Genomic DNA, 19,779 nt, shown 5'->3' on the forward strand with positions numbered 1-19,779 from the left:
AAGGTAGACAGTCTTCCTTTTCCATCATTAGCCAATCTGGTTGTTGATCCATTTCTTCCAGCCAGAAATAAAATAAGAAATTTGGCAAAGCCAGACCTCCATTTATCTTTGATTTACATAAATGTTTTTTACTTATTCTATGATTCTTATAATCCCAGACAAAACTTGTAACAATGGAATCGACTTTTTTGAAAAAAGTTTTTGGGATATATATCGGAATTAATTGAAGTAGGTACAGCAGTTGCGGTAAAAAAAATCATTTTTATAGCATTAATTCTCCCAAGCATAGAAATGGGGAGTGTTTTCCAGTATTGAATATTCTTATGTAGTTTATTCAGTAAGGGTGGGAAATTTAGTTTAAATAAAGAGGTATATGTCTTAGTTACATAGATTCCTAAGTATTTAAATTTATCTTTAACTATTTTAAAAGGGGATTGTTGTATTGTATGTAAATTGAATTTTGTTATTGGCATGATTTCGCTTTTATTCCAATTCTATATCCCGAAAACTGACCAAATTGAGTTATTAGATTTAATAGGTTTGGAATACAAGTTTCTAATTTTGTAATATATATTAGTATATCATCTGCATATAAGGAGATTTTATTCCTTGTGTCTCTAGTATTGTATCCAAATATTCCTGGATGGTTTCTAACGCTTTCTGCTAGGGGTTCGATTGCAAGAGCAAATAATAGTGGGGATAGTGAGCATCCTTGTCTACAGCCTCTAGAGAGATTAAATTTAGTTGATAACATTTTGTTTGTTAATATTCTAGCTGTTGGATTAAAAATATAACAATTTTACCCATGTACAGTACTTCTCTCCTAGTTGAAATTTTTCCATCACCGAAAATAAATATGGCCATTCTACCTGGTCAAATGCTTTTTCAGCATCTAACGAGATAATTGCTAGCTCTGCGTTAGGGATTCTATTGGAGTATATAATATTAAATAATCTTCTCAGATTATAAAATGAATACCGTTTGGGGATAAACCCTGTTTGGTCGGGATGTATTAATTTGCTGATCACTAAGCTCAATCTATTAGATAGAATCTTAGTTAATATTTTCTGATCAGTATTTAAGAGGGCTATAGCTCTGTATGAACCTGGGTCTTCAAGATCCTTGTCCGGTTTTGGTATAAGTATGATTGTAGATTCATTTAGAGTTTCTGGGAGTTTCTGTTGAGTATAAGCGTATTTGCACATTGTCTGTAGGCGTGGGGAAAGCAAATCATAATTTTTTTTATAAAATTCCGAATTTAGACCATCGGGTCCTGTCGACTTTCCGTTTTTTAAGGACTTTATTGATTCTTCAATGTCTTTTATCGTAATTTCAGCCCCTAGCAATTCTCTCTCTTTCTGATCTAGACCCGCAAACTTACAATTCTGTAAAAATGTTTCCATTCCCGTTGATTGTTCTGTTATTTTAGATGAATACAATTTTTGGTTGTATTGTAGAAATCTATCATTAATATCTTTAGGCAGTGTTAATGTTTCTCCCTTGTCTGTTCTAATTTTGTATATTGTTTTTTCCCCAAACAATTTGCGAAGTTGACGCGCTAATAGTTTTTGTGGTTTGTCACCAAATTCAAAATTTAATTGTTTTGTATGTTGATAAAGTTTTATAACTTGGTCTGAATAAATCTTGTTTAATTTATATTTCAATACTGCAATTTTATTGTGTTTTATCGTGGATGGCGCTGCTGCATTTTTTTTTTTTTTTAATGGGGGTAATATATGGATGGTTGATGGTCGAGATGGACTGGAGACCTGAAGTCCCTGTTTCCATGCTGCATGTCTCTAACATTAAGACAGCCAATATTTACCACTCTTTAGGGCAATTGCCATTAGCTGAGTTATGTAAATATTTATGACGGGTGATATTTAAATGTTCTATTTATTTCAAATAGCCGTTTGCAATATAACACAGTTTAATTTTAAAACATCTCATAAGCTGTGTATTCAACAGTGCCAAGATCAGAGATCATACTTGGCATATGTTCATAAGTTGTAGGTAGAATTAGGCCATTTGGGCTATCAAGTCTACTCAGTCATTCAATCATGGCTGATCTATCTTTCCCACTCAATCCCAAATGATTCCATTACTTTATTTCAAAGGAGAACAAGGCAATTAATCCTTATTCCTAATATTTATTGTGCAAGCAGAATTATAAAAATAAAATATCTGGGTGGTTGAGGGAGCTTTATTTGCCCAAATTGGATGCCACATTTCCTATATTACAAGATATTTTATTGCTGTAAAGTGCTTTGGAACACCCTGAATTGCTTGTTTCCTTTCTCTAATAACATGCGTGTTTATAACAAATGGATTATAATCGTGTTGAGTTGGGTTGTTTTTTTGCAGATGAGATCCCTGTTCCTGCTGGAAAGGAAGAAGGGGAGTTGGGAGAATATAGAAACAAGCTATTGGCATTTTTGGAAATCTCATCACATTATCAGCCCAACAAGCTCATCAGTGACTTCCCATTTGATGGTGAGTAATCACATATCTAGTATAAAATGCACCTTTTGTTGTTTTGTGGTTGTGTAGATGGCTGTTTGTGGTTCTCAGAATTTTGCCAGGTTAAAGAAAGTAATCTGCCAAATAATAACTTTTCCCAAAAGTTTTAACATGGTGGATAATGCTAAAAAGCTTTAAACAGTTCAAATCGATGTTCACTTTCTTTACATTTTTTTAATCAGAAATAGTGTTGCCAGTTTAATCTACCATTTATGTATTTTGTATTGGTTTATAATTGTTACGTGTACCAAAATACAGTCAAACTCTGGCTTTTGCATGAATTTTGGGTTTTTTCCATAAACTTCCTGTTTAATGCTTTATTGACCAATAGTTGAAATGAGAAAAGCATCAGGTTTAAAAATCCTAGTCTGTTTATTAATGATAAGAATCCCCTTTTGTGGTTGCAAACCTTTCAAAGTTGAAGAGCAATGATTACCAAATTACCAGCTTTTCATAGAAACATAGAAAATAGGTGCAGGAGTAGGTCTTTCGGCCCTTCGAGCCAGCACCGCCATTCAATATCATGGCTGATCATCCAAAATCAGTACCCTGCTCCTGCTTTTCCCCATATCCCTTGATCTGTCAGCCCTAAGAGCTATATCTAACTCTCCCTTGAAAACATCCAGTGAATTGGCCTCCACTGCCTTCTGTGGCAGAGAATTCCACAGATTCATAACTCCGGGTGAAATTTTTTTCCTCATCTCAGTTCTAAATGGTAACTTCTTGTAAGTCTCCTCTGGACCCATATCTAACACCAGCAAATTCATGCTCAGACATGGGGCACAAACTGCTCAGCATATTCCAAATGCGGCCTGTCCAGTGACTTATGAAGCCTCAGCATCATATCCCTACTTCTATATTATAGTCATCTCAAAATGAATGCTGACATTGCATTTGCCTTCCTTACTATCGATTCTACTTGCAAATTTACCTTTTGGAGATCCTGCACCAACTCTCCCGTCCCTTTGCGCATTCTATTTCTGAATCCTCTCACCATTTAGAAAATAGTCTAAGCCTTTATTCCTACTTCCAAAGTGCATGATCACACACTCAACTACCTATATTCTATCTGCCACTTCTTTACCCACTCTCCCAACCTTTACAAGTCCTCTGCATCCTGTACTCTACCCGGCCCTCCAGCTATCTTTGTATCACCTGCAAACTCTGCCACCAACCCATCAATTCCATCATGCAAATCATTAATAAACGACATGAAGAGTCGTAGACCAAACACTGATTCCTGCGAAACACCACTAGTCACCGGCAGCCAACCAGAAAAGTCTCCCTTTATTCCCATTATTTGCCTTCTGCCATACAGCCAAGCTTCTATCCATGCTAGTATATTTACTTAATACCATGGGCTGTCATCCTGTTTAGCAGCCTCACATACAACACTTTATCAAAAGCCTTCTGAAAATCCAAGTAAATAACATCCACTGACTCTCCTTAGTCTATCCTGCTAGATTTTGATCGATAAAGGTGCTGTGACACTGCATTCATTTGTGATTTGTACAGGCATTGGTACGTCGAGCATTTCTCCTCTTGTACAATTAGGGCAAGGAATGGAGAAAGCATGCAAGTTAAAGTTGTATCTTGATTTTAGTTAGTCTGGCCAGCTAAGAAGGTTGGTTTTGTTCCTCCATGTTGTTTTAATTTAATTTTAAGATTACAATATGGCTCTTTGATAGTTACAGTTTAACAGTTTGATAGCTTCATAATGCTCTGATTGTGCCCCTTACAAATGCGATTCAAAGTGGATCAAAATTTCCGTTAAAGCTGGAAACCCAAAAACTCGATGGTCTGATCATCAACCAAACTCTTATTCGACACTGATGTTGTCAGGCATCAATATAAGCATCAGTTTGTGTAATAAATGTTGAAGTACTTGTGACAAGAAGGAATGGTTTGGATTCTTTCAAACGTGTAGTCTACAAGGATAACTTACAACAAATCGAGTAAAAGACTTGTGGGATTGCTGTGAGAGCCAGCGTTAATGGGCTGAATTGACTGCCTCCTACACTATAAAGAAATGTAGGATTCAAGAGACGTCACTGAAGATTGTAATATCACAACACTATTTGTAGATCAGTGTCACTCATGTTATGAGTCATACTTTGTAGTTACGCCCACTAGCTTTACAGTAACCCTCCCTGCCTGGTTCCCACATTATTAGAGAAACGTGCTAGCATGAACTTTACCGATGCAGTAACGTTAATAAAGTCTTTGGACCTTTATCGCAGTGTAAGGCTTCAGTTATTTGAACAGCAACATCGCAACACTATTTAAGAAAGAAGGAAGACAGAAAGCAGAAATTTACAGGCCAGCTAGTCGAGCATCGGCCACTGTGAAAATAATCAAAGGATGTGATAGCAGGACATTTAAAAAATGGTACACAGTTGAACGGATTCAATGTGGTTTTATGAAAGGAAAATCGTGTTTGATAAATTTGCTATTCTTTGAGAATTTATCATTTAAATGCATATGGTAGTACATGCCGTACATTGAGATATTTTGAATGGCATTCACCAAGCTGCTACGTAAGGTCATTACACAAGGTAAAAGCACTCGAGAATTAGAATAAATGGGCCATTATCAGATTGACAGTAATAAGTGGGATCCATGGTGGAGCCTCAACAACAGGTAGAATACATTTTCAAAATGTTTCAGGAGGGTACCGGTAGGTTGTAAAACAGCTATAATGCAATTTTCCATAACTTGAATTGGATAGTGATGAATTAGGAGTACTATTTGCATTAGGTGGGCTGAATTAATTATAAAGCAATTTTGATTGGGAGCTAAACCATTTAAAAGTAACTTTGGAAAATAGACAAGCAGAACGAAAGCTGTATAGCGGGGAGAAAATTATATTTCCATGTAACCTTCCGTCAGCAATCAAACACGGCTGTCTTTTAAGAACACAGCCGGTTCTTCAACCGTGGCCAGCTATCGAAATTGACAAGCAATTGCTTCTATTGGCACACATTAAGTGATACTGTTGAGCTGTGGCACTTTCATAACACATTGCTCCTTGGTTTGCAATTATGCCTTTCAAGGCAGAAAGTGGAATAGAACTGATTGATAACTCCAATTCTGGTTGCATTTTAGGATTGCTGGAAGAGCGAGCACTGCTGATGGGTCAAATGGGTCTACACGAGCAAGCTCTTTTTATTTACGTGCACGTATTAAAAAATATTAAAATGGCGGAGGAGTAAGTATATTCTCAGACATTGATATTTAAAATGCCTTGACTTTCAATATGATCTGATTTTAAGTGTTTAATGTCTCATTTTTTTATTTGTGTAAGTTTTGGTTCTGTAATACTTGGATTTAAACATTAAATCTAATACCCAGCAATGAACAAGCTTGGATGTGTTCACCTGAGTGCAGATGCACGATTCTGGAGCAAAAAATCTGCTGAAAGAACTCAGTGTGCCACATAGCAAAGGGATAGTTAGTGTTTCAAGTTGGGACTCTGCATCAGTCGACTAATCCTTTTCTCCACAGACTTCAGCTTGTACAGTAATATATGTCCATGTGTGTTTGAGGATGGTGAGCTGCGGATAGAGGCTGCTGAGATGTTGTGGAGGTGGGACTAACATTTAGACTTGTTTTATTCCCCAAAATCTGATGTAATCTGACAAACCAATGCAAAACATCACATTCTCCACAAATTTGGCTGGATTAGGAACTGCCTGGAAAGCTTTCTGTATCAGAACAAACATGGTGAGATTGCAATGATTTGCTGATTTGGAGAGCCTCTTCAAATGTTTCTTGTTTCAACTGCAGTCTGCATGTCCTTTGATCAGACTACATTAATTTATGAATAAAACACCTAGTATACATCAAGGTGACAACAAATGGTTCCTTATAGTGTTTATTTTCATATTGCTAATTGCTCAGAGGTAGAGGAGCTTGTATGTTTTATCGGCTGTCTATTGAAACATTCATGTGCAGAACTGGTGATGTTGAAAAATATCTGTTGGCTTGATTTCTCAGTATTCTTGCCAAGTTCTATCAAGTTTCGCCCACTTCAGAAAATTAATTTTGAGCTGATTTTAATTTAACAGTCTTATTCTCCGATTTCAGATACTGTCACACGCACTATGACTGGAGCAGAGATGGTAACAAAGATGTGAGTACAAATTGTTCAAATTATAGTGGTGAGGAACTTAGCATTCAGCCTTGCTCGGTTGCTGTGTAGAGCATGGAAAGTAGGGGTTGGTGTTGTACTGTGTAGAGGGCAGCACTGTAGCACAGAAATGTAATTGGCAGACTCGCTCAAAGTTTGAACTCAGACTACATGCTGACGCAGTTATCAAGCAGTTTGCTTTATAACTTCTCTATTCTGGTTGGAGGAGAGGAAGAATGGAGCAAATGATTAGAACCATTATATTCAGTGGTTGATGACCGTGGCACAGTTTGTTAATATGCAGAGTTTCATATGCCACTACAGAGCAGGTGAACCCATTGTTTGAAAGTTTTGAAAAACTCTTAAGTTCCAGGAAGGAGGGTACCAGTAGGTTGGAAAACAGCTCATGTAACTACCGTAGAAAGGAAGACAGAAGGCAAGGATCAATAGGACAGTTAGCTTTGCATCTATAATTGGAAAGATGCTGGAGTCAATAACAACTAATTATTTAGAAAAGATGAATATCATCAAATCTGGTCAAGTGGTTTTATGAAAGGTGAATCAGTTTCACAAATTTGCTTGCAGTCTGAGGATGTGGCAAGGAGAGTTGATAGAGGGAAACCAGTAGATGTGGTATCGTTTGATTTACAAAAGGCATTTGACAAGGTGCCATGCAAGAGGCAGGAACATAAATTAAGAATGTAATGATATTGGCGGAAGTGTTAACATGCCTGAAAACTGGCTCTCACGTAGAAAAATAGAATTGGAATCCATAGGTCCTTTTCAGCCTGGAAGGCTGGAAATAGTGGAGTACCACAGGGATCAATTCTTGATCCTCAAATGTTTACTATTTATATTAATAACCTCTAAGAAACAACAGAACACAATGTTGCCAAATTTGCCAATGATAAGAAAATAGGTGGAAGGGCATGTCGTAATTAAGACATTGTGTTTCTACAAATGATATAGATAGATAATGAATGGGTGAATGTAAAAAAAAAATGCAGATTTGCAAGTAGACTAAAATAAAAACAGAAAATAATGGAAATACTCCGCAGGTCTGGTGTGTGGGAAGAGAAATGAGCAATAATGTTTCAAGCCAAAGATCCTTTGTCAGAACTGGGAAAAAGAGAAAATAAACTTGTGTAGGGGTAAAAGCAAATAGTCAACAGAAGGAAGAGGTGGAAAAGGGGAGAAGAACTGGGTGACAGGGAGTGGCAAGAAAGATGTGCGTAGGAGGATCTTTTGGATTTAGTTCTTGTTCACACATCGAACAGAGGCTGGATATTCGAGCAATGTCTTTTTTCCACTCAGGTGTACCTTTCTTTATTGCGTATGTACTTATCACCACCTGACATTCATTGTGTGGGACCAATCCGATTGGAGGTACCAGAGCCACAGGCAAACCTGCAGGCTGCACTGCGAGTGCTGGAACTACACCATAACAAACTGGACACGACAAAGGTACTGGTAGGGTTGTGTTACACTGTTCTGTAAAACAAACACCCAGAGGAACACAGTCAGTAGATCATAAGATCTTTAGTGATAGGAGCAGAATTAGGCCATTCGGTCCATCAAGACTACTCGACCATTCAATCATAGATGATTTATCTCTCCCTCCTAACCCCATTTTCATACCTTCTCCCCATAACCTCTGACACCTGTATTAATCAAGAATCTATCTATCTCGGCCATAAATCTTTCCACTAACTTGGCCTCCACAGCCTTCTGTGGCAAAGAATGCCACAGATTCACCACCCTCATCCTAAGGAAATTTCTCCTCATCTCCTTCCTAAAAGAACGTCCTTTAAATCTGAGGCTATGACCTCTAGTCCTAGACTCTCCCACTAGTGGAAACGAGGTCCACCCTCATTCTTCTAAACTTCAATGAGTACAGGCCCAGTGCCGTCAAACACTCATCATATGTTAACCTACTCTTTACTGTGATCATTCTTGTAAATCTCTGGACCCTCTCCGGAGCCAGCACATCCTTCCTCAAATATGGTGCCCGCATTTGCTCACAAATGCGGCCATCTTCTTCTTTCGTGTCCTTATGCTATATAGTGGCTCGCCACTGCTGTACACATCGTTGCGCTATTTGAGTGTTAGGTGCAAGGTCTGCAGTAGTACATGGATTATCCAGTAATGGGCATTGCAGTAGGTGTTGCATTGTCTGGGTCTGTGTGCCACAGTCACAGGTTGTTGTACCCTTGATGTAGCCCCATTTGTGCATTGTCACCCTTGACTGCCCGACCCCGGTTCGCATTTGGTTGAGACATCTCCAGTTCAGCCAGTGTTCATCAGAACCAGGTGGTAAGCGCTCTGCTGCTGGTATGCCCATCTTGGTGGAAATAGGGACAGTGGCTAGTCTGTTCTTCCACATCTGGAGGCGAGCTTCAGTTGGTGATGTTTCTAATGGGGTGACGCTGGTTAGGAAGCTCTTACGGGATTTTAACCGGCTAGGAGTGGGCACATGGTTGTGTAATGAGTTGGATGATCAGCCATGATCATATTGAATGGCGGTGCAGGCTCAAAGGGCCAAATGGCCTACTCCTGCACCTATTTTCTATGTTTCTATGTAATGGGTGTCTATCGTCTGTAGTTGTTTCAGACTCTCTGTCCTACTTGCGACAGCTCTCCTGATGTCTGGGGGAGCGATGCCAGGTTGTTTATGTCCGTAGATCGGAGGCAACCAGTGATGCTACGGCAGCTGGCATTCAAGGATGAGTCGATCTTCTTTGCATGTGTAGATCTCTCCCAAGCAGGGCAGGCGTATTCTGCAGCAGGGTATTAAGGATGTAGTACGTACTGTTGTTGGGTTGGCACCCCATTCGGTGGTGGTGAGTTTGTTCCATATGTTGTTGTGGGTGCCCATGTTTGCTTTAGTTTTTTTCCACATGTGCCTTGAATGTTAAGCAGCGGTCGAGTGTGACTGCAAGGTAGACTGGGTTTGGGCAATGTGTTAGTGGGAGTCCAGACCATGTGACGTGTAGTTGATGGTTAGCCTCTTGGTTCCTCAGGTGACCTGACCAGCGCCTTATAGAGCCTCAGCATTACATCCATGTTTTTGCACTCAAACCCTCTTGAAATAAATGCAAGCATTGAGTTTGCTTCCCTTACCTCCAATTCGACTTGTATTAACGTTTTGGGAACCCTACACCAGCACTCCCAAGTCCCTTTGGGCCTCCGATTTCTGGATTCTCTCCCCATATGCAGTAGGCAGCATCTGTGGAGGGGAATAGACAGATGACGTTGTAGGTCGAGGTCCTTCTGCAGACTGGTTTCTGATTTTTTTAGAAATGTAGTGCTGCAGCTGTGACTCAACTGGTCCTTGATACCAGTGCTTCCCAGTCTATTTGAATGATAGACCCACTTGTTCACATTTGGCAAAATATGGATCACTCTGCCAATGAACACCTGAGATTTCACGGGTTGCTCTTCATAAGGAGTTGGAGCACAAGTTGATTACTTTAGAGATGCAGCATGTTAAAGCCCTTCTGCCCACGCCGACCCATCGATCACCCCTTCAGACTAGTCCTATGTTATCCCACTTTCTCATCCACTCCCAACACACCAGCGGCAATTTACAGAGGTCAATTAACCTACCAATCTTTGGGATGTGGGGGGAAACCAGAACACCTGGATGTAACCCGCACAGTCACCGGAAGAATGTGCAAACTCCACACAGACAGCACCCGAGGACAGGATCGAACTAGGGTCACTGGTGTTGTGAGACATCGGCTCTATCAACTGTGCCATTGTGCTGCCCACAGGTATTTTGGGTTTATTTTTAGCTTTTTGAATTTTTTAACACAATTACCTCAACATTATGAAACTAATTTTTAGCACATCCCACTTTGACCACATTGATTGGTATGGAGTCGCATAGAGTCTTCTTAGACGTTGATACGGTCTATTGTCATGGTATTCAATATTAGACCGGTAATGCCCCTGTCCCACTTAGGAAACCTGAACGGAAACCTCTGGAGACTTTGTGCCCCACCCTAGGTTTCCGTGCGGTTCCCGGAGGTTGCAGGTGGTTGCCAGAGGTTGCAGGTAGTGGAAGCAGGTAGGGAGAATTGCAAAAACCTCCGGGAACCGCACGGAAACTTTGGGTGCGGCGCAAAGTCTCCAGAGGTTTCCGTTCAGGTTTCCTAAGTGGGACAGGGGCATTAGTAAACTACAAGCCCAAGGTTATATGGCAAGTAGGCACAAAATACTGGAGTAACTCAGCGGGACGGGCAGCATCTCAGGAGAGAAGAAATGGGTGACGTTTCGGGTCGAGACCCTTCTTCAGACTGATGTCGGGAGTGGGTGGGACAAAGATAGAATGTAGTCGGAGACGGTAAGACTGGTGGGAGAACTGGAAGGGGGAGGGGATAGAGAGGGAAAGCAAGGGTCATTTGAAGAGATGCTGCCTGTCCCGCTGAGTTACTCCGGCATTTTGTGTCTTCGATTTAAACCAGCATCTGCTGTTCTTTCTTACACACGTTATATGGCAAGTTACATCCAAACTAAAGGGCCTGTCCCACTTGGGCAACCTATTCCGCGAGTTCTGGCGAGTTTGCCCTCATCTCATACTCACAGCAAGGTCGACCTGAGCTCGTACGAGGTCTTCGTAACTCTCCTTCATGCTCGAGAGTGGTCTCCGCGTACTCGTGGCCTCAGCTAGGTCGCGGCGTTTTTTTTCAATATGTTAAAAAATGCCCGCTAGTAAAAGAAAAAGGTCGCCATGGAAAAAATCGATACTTTTTTTACTCGTAGGTTTAGTCGTAGTAGGTCGGCATGTTAGTCGTAGGTAATCGAGGGCAGTCAAACGTAGTCATAAATAGTCTTCATCATAGTCGAAGGGAGGTCGAAGGAGGTCGTCTTCACTCTCCGATATTCGGTGTCCAATTTTCCCGAAGTTAGTCGTAGCTAGTCGAAGCTCGTCTTCAACATCGTCGAAGGAGGTCTTCTACATAGTTGAAGGAGGTCTTCAACATGTCATTTTTTTAAACTCTTCTAAACTCGCCAATTAGGTCACCCAAGTGGGACAGCCCCGCTAGTTCTGACAGATAATAAATAGCAGAGATTGCAGGGTCTTATTCCACAGGATCCAATTCTTGGTTTGTCACATTTGATCATATAAATCTGAAATTAAGACTAGAATGTAGGAGCTGTGATTAAGTCCATAGATAATGTAAAAATCAACCATATGGTTGACAGTGAAGAGAGTTATAAATTGCAGGAAGCCATGTCAAAGGCATGTCAGGTAAACACGGAGAATACATCTGGAAGTCAGCCCAAAAAATGACTGCACTTTTCCAGTTGAAGAGTAACTTGCATTCTCCTCCAATGTCTGAACCTGCTAGTGGAAGTAATCTGCAGTTACAAACTTTTAATCTTCTGCTTATGAATTTCTTTCCTAACTACTTAGAAGCACTCTGAGATTTAAAAAAAACTTTGTTTATAGTCAACCATTAATGACTATATGAATTATGACATCCAGCAGTGGACCCTGGCTGGTTAAACCATGTCCTTCCACTAACTGATGACGTCCTTGACCCTGACAACACAAAGACAACAGACCAGCTTGTAACTGGGTGGCAGAGTGGTTCAACAATAAATGCGGCTGCCACATAGAACCAGTGACCAGGTTTTACCTTGACATCCAGAGCTGAATAAGTGGGGCATGAATGATTCTTTCTGTGCTGTGTGCATTTCCTCCATGTCTCAAGATGTGGGTAGGTAGCGTAAGGGAGTAGCATGAGTTGTTGGGTATGTGAGAGAAAATAAGTTACAGGGATATAAGTGGGGGAAAGGGACTGATGGGGATGCTCTGAGCGCTGACAAACACTTGTTGGGCCTCGTGTTCTCTCCCATTTTGTAAAGAATTTAGGAAATACTAGACCAAGTGCGGACGCATTGGGTCTGCTCCCCCAACGCAAGATTCCACCACTCACCTGTTCCCCCAACGCAAGCCGTTCCCCAACGCAATATTGCACCACTCACGCATAGCCCCCAACTGCGGAGGCGCAGATCATTTCTCCTCATCCCCCAGCAATCCCTCCTCCTCCTCTTCACCCTCCCTCTTCAACCCCTAGAGAGGGAGGGGGAGTAGAGAGGGGGGGGGGGGAGCAGAGAGGGAGGGGGATGGGGGTAGAGGGAGAAGGGGTAGAGAGGGAGGGGAGTGGAGTGGAGGGGGAGGGGAGTAGAGAGTTAGGGGGGGAGAGAGGGTGGGACAGTGTGAGGTTAGATAGGGATCCTCCTCCCTTCACCCCCATCTCCCGCTACCACCCCACTCCCCACCCCATCTCCCTCCTCATTTCCTTCATCCTCCTCCCCTCACTCCCATTCTCTGCCCCAGGAATTACTCAGGTCGTAGAGCCTGGAACTGGGCCTGGTTCTCGTACTCGACCCGGCCCTGGCTGTAGACCCAGGCTCATCCTTGGTTCCAGGGGCAGCCACCAGCCGTCAGCTCGGCCGCCACCTGGGCTCTAGTGCAGGTTCCGACTTCACCGTCCCTGTTCCACTGGTGGCTTCTTTTTCGGCCTTGGTCACGGCCCCATCCCAAGCCCCGGGTTCTGCCCTCACTCCAGCTCCAGGCTCAGCTCCAGCCCAGGCCCAGTCAACAGGCTCAGCCCGCGGCAACAGTCGCCACTCCTCGTTCAACACGAGCGCTGGAGTGGCCTTCCCTCCCGGAGTGTCCCGTCCTGCCTTGCTCTTTCACTTGCTTGACTCCCGCACATTGGAGTTGTCCAATTTGAACATTTATTCCATCAGTTTGGCTCATTGCGGATTTCCTGATTACCGGATAAAATTTGTTATGGGTAAGTCAACCATTTACCTGTATTCACCACACTGCCCCTCCCTGTGTTATATGTGAATGTTCACACTGTCTCTGTTCCTATTTGCCGTTCAGGATTCCCACTCTTTTTAACAATGTGACCTAATTTTACTTGGGTTTTATTCACCCCACAGCCCTCTGCACTCCATGGAATAGAGCCCTATCCTGCCCAACCTCTCCCTATAGCTCAGGCCTTTGAGTCTTGGCAACATCCTCATGAATCTTCTCTACATCCTTTCCAGCTTAATGGCACCTTCCCTATAGTAGGCTGACCAAACAGTGCAGCCTCTGGTCCAAGATTCCTCCATTAGTTTGCACCATTCAAACATTTTTCCAATTAAGAGCAGCATTCATCAGTAAGGGGAAGCTTTGAAGCTCTGTAACATTTCAATATCAGTGCTTCTGATTATAATGTGGCTATTTGCTGTATAGTAGATTGGAGATTACACCGAAGTTGAGCTTTGGATTTGGTTATAGTCGTAGACTGACATTTCACACTGTTTACATGAAGGAGAGTTTTGATTCTTTCTGTGATGTTCCCTTTACATAGGCTTTGAATCTGCTTCCTGCCAACACACAAATCCGAGAGATTCAGGTATTTCTGGAGAATGTGCTTGAAGGAAATGCTCAGAGGCGACGCTCGAATCAAATTAAGAAAAGCCTTCTTCATGCAGAATTCCTTCGTGTAAGTCATTACATCTGAGTGCAAGTTATTAAAATGTATTGCTTCTAGAATCTAGTTATACCATATCCAGAATCAATATGTAGCATCCTAACCAATCAAAGTGCTTCCCGTTTCCTCGGAATATTTAAAATCCCATTGATAAAATTACTTCTTTCAGCTGCTGCATCGTTTTCCATTTTATATTTCTAAGTGCTTATATTTCAATGTATATTGTAATTGTAGTGAGTTTAGTTTATTGTCACGTGTACAGAGGTACAGTGAAAAGCTTTTTTTGCATGCTAACCAGCCAGCAGAAAGACTATACATGATTACAATTGAGCCAACCACAGTGCCCTCCATAATGTTTGGGCCAAAGATCCATCATGTATTTATTTGTCTTTGTACTCCACAATTTGAGATATTGCCTTTGTCTATAGGGTCTAGTTCCAGCATATGCAGCTGCTGTGCCAATTAATGTTCTTGCTTTATTTAAGTGCATTTACCTTGTACATTAGACATACAGCATGGACACAGACCCTTCGGCCCACCGAATCCGTGTCGACCAGCGACATATACTTGGGACAATTTCACAACTTACCAAAGCCAATTAATCTACAAACCTGTAGGTCTGAGGAAGGGTCTCAACCCAAAATGTCACCTATTCCTTTTCTCCAGAGATGCTGCCTGACCCACTAAGTTACTTCAGCATTTTGTGTCTATCCTTCCTACACAACCTACAAACTTGTATGACTTTGGAGTGTGGGAGGAAACTGGAGCACCTGGTGAAAACCCAAGTGTTCATAGGGAAAACATACAAACTCCTTACGGGCAGCACCCGTATTCAGGATAGAACCTTGGTGTCTGGTGCTGTAAAGCAGCAACTCTACCGTTGTGCCACCTTAAAACGAAGCACTGTGGACTCGAGCCCACGACTCTGAGATTAAGCGTCTCATGCTCTACCGACTGAGCTAGCCAGGCTTGTATTTGCTCTTTTGTCCACAGTCGTTAATTTCAGTTGCCAGGTTAACCTGAAGCAGGTCCATCGTACTTAGCCCAAGTGCTAAAACATCACTGAATTGTATGTGGCACACTGGACTCCATGAATATGAGATAAGCAGATGTTCACGGCTTCAGCCTTTGCTTTGCAATCTCAGTTTAGCCATGTAAGTCAAACTGATTTAGAGCTTAAGTAAATGTTAACATTTGTACCAGTGATGAAGAAATTAAATTTGAAGCTAATCTACAGGTGTGATGCTGGTATCTCTGCAATATTAAGGGAGGACTGAAGCTTTAGATGTGATAGTAAACCAAACTTGCCCACTGGGTAGATGCACAAAAGAATTCCTGATGGGTTTTTTTTAAATATAGAGATTTCCTGCTCTCTGTTCTAATATCTTATAGTGAAAATATTATGTTAGATTGCAATTGTTATACATGGACCTTCTTATACAGAAAACTGATGTCTGCTTTGCAAATGTATCTGAAATGATTTTCATTGTTTGTTATCCATGCTGGTCTACCTTTGCATCGTGAAAGATGACGTTTAAATGCAAATTCTAAGCTTCATTATCTGACAGATCCAAGAGCAGAGGATTTACCATCAGGAGGTGAAATGTATCATTACTGAAGAGAAAATCTGTCGTGTCTGCAAGAAGAAAATCGGAAACAGGTTTGGTCACTCTATTCCGCATTGAACGGTTTAATATTTATTAAAGACTGACATCCTAATTTAGTCAAGTTGAGCTTGAGATCTCGAGATCCTTCTCAACAAATAATACTTTTTATTATGTATCCAGTTGATCTGGGAATATCTACCAATAGTAGTAACATGGGTTTTCACGTGAGCCTTGTACCCTTTTAGTCAGAATGAATGAGACACCGATGGTTAAGACTAGAAGTAACTGGGGGCGATGAATCAGGAACCAGGGCAGTCAATTAAAATGATCGGATTAGAATCGGATGAGATTTTAACGTACAAAAACTCTCCATTGTGTCTACTCCTTTCTAAGATTAAAATCCAGGTATTGCACAGATAAATTCAGAGGAAAGGTTTGAAGTTCAAGGAATGCCAATTTTAGAAGTAAATTAGCAAAAGTATACGTAAAAACTTAAGTGTAAATCAATTTCAGAGCATTAGAAAGCATTCAAGGAATTCCACAAAGGAACCGTTATGGAGCTGTCATATAAAGCCTCCTAGATGATGAGGGTAAGGTAACAAAAAAAAGCTTGTCGGGCACCTGGTAGTTTAATATTGTAGAAAATCCAGAAAAAATTTGAAATTGAAAGGAAAAATAAGGAATTTTAAAATTGGCAAAGGAAATCCGAAGAGGTTTGATGAGAACTTAGAGAAAGAGGATGACCAAGGAAGAGTGTGTCTTATTTGGTACCATAATCCACTGGAGAGGTTGCAGAGAGATTTACAAGAATGTTGCCAGGACTGGAAAATTACATCTGTCAGGACACATTGGATTAACCAAGGATTTTTCTTGGAATCGAGGCGTGCAAAGTTTTACTTAATTGAAGTATATACAAAATTATTGGAATGTGGGGGTGGCTACATTAAAAGGAAGGAGGCAATTCCTTATCGGTGTGGCGGACCTGGTAGAATAGATTAACCAATGGCAGCCAGAATTAAGGGGAGACGATGAAAAATGTTTTCACCCAGACAGTGATCTGGAACTCGCTGCTTGAAAGGATGGTGGAAACAGATATCAACATCAGATTTAAACAGTGGTGGAAAACCTGAGATCAGCATGACTGTTGACCACAAGCTGGAAGGTAGAATTAGTATGGGTAACTTTGTCTAGCCAACTGAATGGTCTCCAGTGCTATCGATTTGGCCCTCACTTGTCCATGCCTCTCATCCTCGACAGGTTTCTGTATTTAAGTTTTTGAAGTTTTGGAAACATGGCCTCCTGCAGAGACACTGACTGAGTGCGACTTCGGGCTTGAAGCATGAGCAAGCATCCAGATAATACCAAGATTGTCCAGATGTGAAAGGCTTTGTCCCAAGTTTCGATCAAAGTACTTTTGCATAATTTGCATTGTTTGATTTAAAATAATTATCCCCCTGCAACCATGGCTCTGGAAATCTGGCCAAGTTGGAGCTGCGTGTGTCCTCTTACCAGCACCTCACTGAGTCATGGGGCATTCCCCCTCGCCTGCCAGCACACTGCTCACTTTCGCAATGGCGAGTGTGGGCCTCAGGCTGCTCCCTTACAAAGCAAAGCACTTGCCCTCCTGTCCCAGGGAGCATTGGCCAAAAAAAAATCCAGCCTGATTTGTGTTCCGAGTAGGTGGTGACTACAGCTGCACCTCTTTGTTCAGGAACCCATTGAGTTTGAGGGAAAGTCTGAAGAAGGGTCTTGACCCGAAACACCACCCATTCCTTCTCTCCTGAGATGCTGCCCATCCCACGGAGTTACTCCAGCATTTTGTGTCTATCTTCGAGGTTGAGGGAAACACAGCCAACAAATGTGAAGCAATTTGACAAAAACACAGACATTTTTACATTCTTTGCGGCTCTAATACCATGTTCATTCCATATGTAAAACCTACAAGGAAATTACAAGCCAATAAATATTATAAGATTAAAGAAAAGATAGGGCACCCAATAATGATTTGGATGATGGTATAAAATACATTGGGAATTTATTTCTAAGCTGACCCAAATGTATTCAGGCAAATAACCCTGACAATCTGCACACGGACAGTCTGGCCTCCGCTTGGCATCGGAAGCACTCCCCTCTCCCGTCAGGCAAAAGATACTTAAGTGTGAAAACGCATACCTGCAGATTCAGGGACAGTTTCTTCCCAGCTGCCATCAGGCAACTGGACCATCTATCACCAACTTGAGAATGGTTCTGACCTATCATCAACCTCATTGGAGACAAACTATCTCTATATCGGACTTTACTGGACTTTATCTTGCACTGAACATTATTCCTTTTACCCTGTATCTAAGTACATAAGTACAGGTCCACCATCGATTTTCCGGCACCCTTGGTTCCAGAGCCTTGTTGAATTATCTGTTTTGCCAGACGTCACGGCCTCCGAGAGGAGTCGAACAGGGGGCGATACAGGCCCACAAGTCAGCCTCAGAAATTGCCTTTGGGAACGGATCTGCCAACTCCGGTCAGGCTGGAGTTCCAGAACCCTGGCCGCAAGGGGCAAATTCATCCTGCCGATTGGCAGCGGAAGTAACAACGAGGTCAAGATTGGCCGCCTCACATGGCCCAGGCTCCACATTTTCAACGGGACATCCAGGGGGGATTTAAAGTACTCTTGTAATTCTGTCCAGATTAAAGGAGGTACCGGACTACCAGTTGCTGGAAAATTGGTGGTGGTCCTGTACTAATGGTGGATTGGAGATCTGCAAGAGGCAAGAATCATGGAAGAATAGATGTCTTGAGGGTAGGTTAATGGGGATTGAGGAGTGGCAGGGTGTGGTGGTGATGATTTGGGAGGTTGGAGTGATGAGGAGTGAGGCTGTGAAGTATATGCATCTTAAAATGAAAGTGTCTGTAGACTGGAAATTGATGTCTGGCAATGAACATGGGTGATAGGCAAAGAGGAATTTGCACATTAGCATGGGTGGAACAGTGGTCGCAGCAGCTCTTTGCAGGCTGCTTGTGCAAAATGTCCACCTAAAGTCTCCCCTGGTCAATCTTCTGATTTATTGAACTGCAGAATGTCATCTTATTTCTCGCATTTGAAGAAATGATAAGATGGAAGTTTGAGACCTGAAACATCACACATTCCTTCTATCCTGAGATGCTGCCTGTCCCGCTGAGTCACTCCAGCATTTTGTGTCTACCTTTGATTTAAACCAGCATCTGCAGTTCTTTCTTACACAAACAATGTTCAGGTGTTGTGTTTCAAGGATTGGAGTTCATGAGGGAAGGTACCACGGTAAAGGAGGTGACAACATTATTAAGCAGAAGCTGTGGAGAGTAAATTGGGAGTAGTTATTGGATGCCTCTTCTCAGACACGTGGGAGTTGTTTAAAGCCAGCTGATCAGAGTTCAAGACTGGCATGTTCCAGTAAGGATAAAGAATAAGGATGGCAAGGTAATGGAACTTTAGATGATCAGAGAGGCAGAAACTTTGGTCAAAATATTCTGTTATTATTGTACTGCAATTAAGTGCCCTTACTGTGGAGAGTGAGCAGGGGATGCAATGCACAGTTATTTCAGGCACAGTTCTAATTTGTTAATTAATAACTGACGAGACACTATTGATGCAGATATACAGTGCATTCAGAAAGTATTCAGACCCCTTCACTTTTTCCACATTTTGTTACGTTACAGCCTTATTCTATAATGGATTCAATTGTTTTTTTTATCATCAATCTACACACAAAGGCGAAAACAGGTGTTTAGAAATGTTTGCAATGTAATTAAAGAGAATTAACTGAAATATCACATTTACATAAGTATTCAGACCCTTTACTCAGTACTTTGTTGAGGCATCTTTGGCAGCGATTACAGCCTCAAGTCTTCTTGGGTATGACGCTACAAGCCTGGTACACCTGTATTTGGGTAATTTCTCCAATTCTTCTCTGCAGATCCTCTCAAGCTCTGTCAGGTTGGATGGGGAGCGTCGATGCACAGATATTTTCAGGTCCCTCCAGAGATG

At 41.7% G+C, this 19,779-nt stretch overlaps 1 protein-coding gene across 1 annotated transcript in view; it reads left to right on the plus strand.

Annotated features, from left to right (window-relative positions):
• vps39 (VPS39 subunit of HOPS complex) overlaps positions 1 to 19,779 on the plus strand; it is an 86,050-nt gene that overhangs the window by 63,536 nt on the left and 2,735 nt on the right. Inside the window, exons 19-24 of the mRNA XM_033026708.1 lie at positions 2,365 to 2,493; positions 5,626 to 5,728; positions 6,607 to 6,652; positions 7,964 to 8,113; positions 14,029 to 14,163; positions 15,720 to 15,811. Coding sequence (XP_032882599.1) covers positions 2,365 to 2,493; positions 5,626 to 5,728; positions 6,607 to 6,652; positions 7,964 to 8,113; positions 14,029 to 14,163; positions 15,720 to 15,811 — 655 coding nt within the window. The remainder of the gene's footprint in view (positions 1 to 2,364; positions 2,494 to 5,625; positions 5,729 to 6,606; positions 6,653 to 7,963; positions 8,114 to 14,028; positions 14,164 to 15,719; positions 15,812 to 19,779) is intronic.

Source organism: Amblyraja radiata, chromosome 9 (genome assembly GCF_010909765.2).
Source record: "Amblyraja radiata isolate CabotCenter1 chromosome 9, sAmbRad1.1.pri, whole genome shotgun sequence".
In the NCBI taxonomy this organism is placed as follows: domain Eukaryota; kingdom Metazoa; phylum Chordata; class Chondrichthyes; order Rajiformes; family Rajidae; genus Amblyraja; species Amblyraja radiata.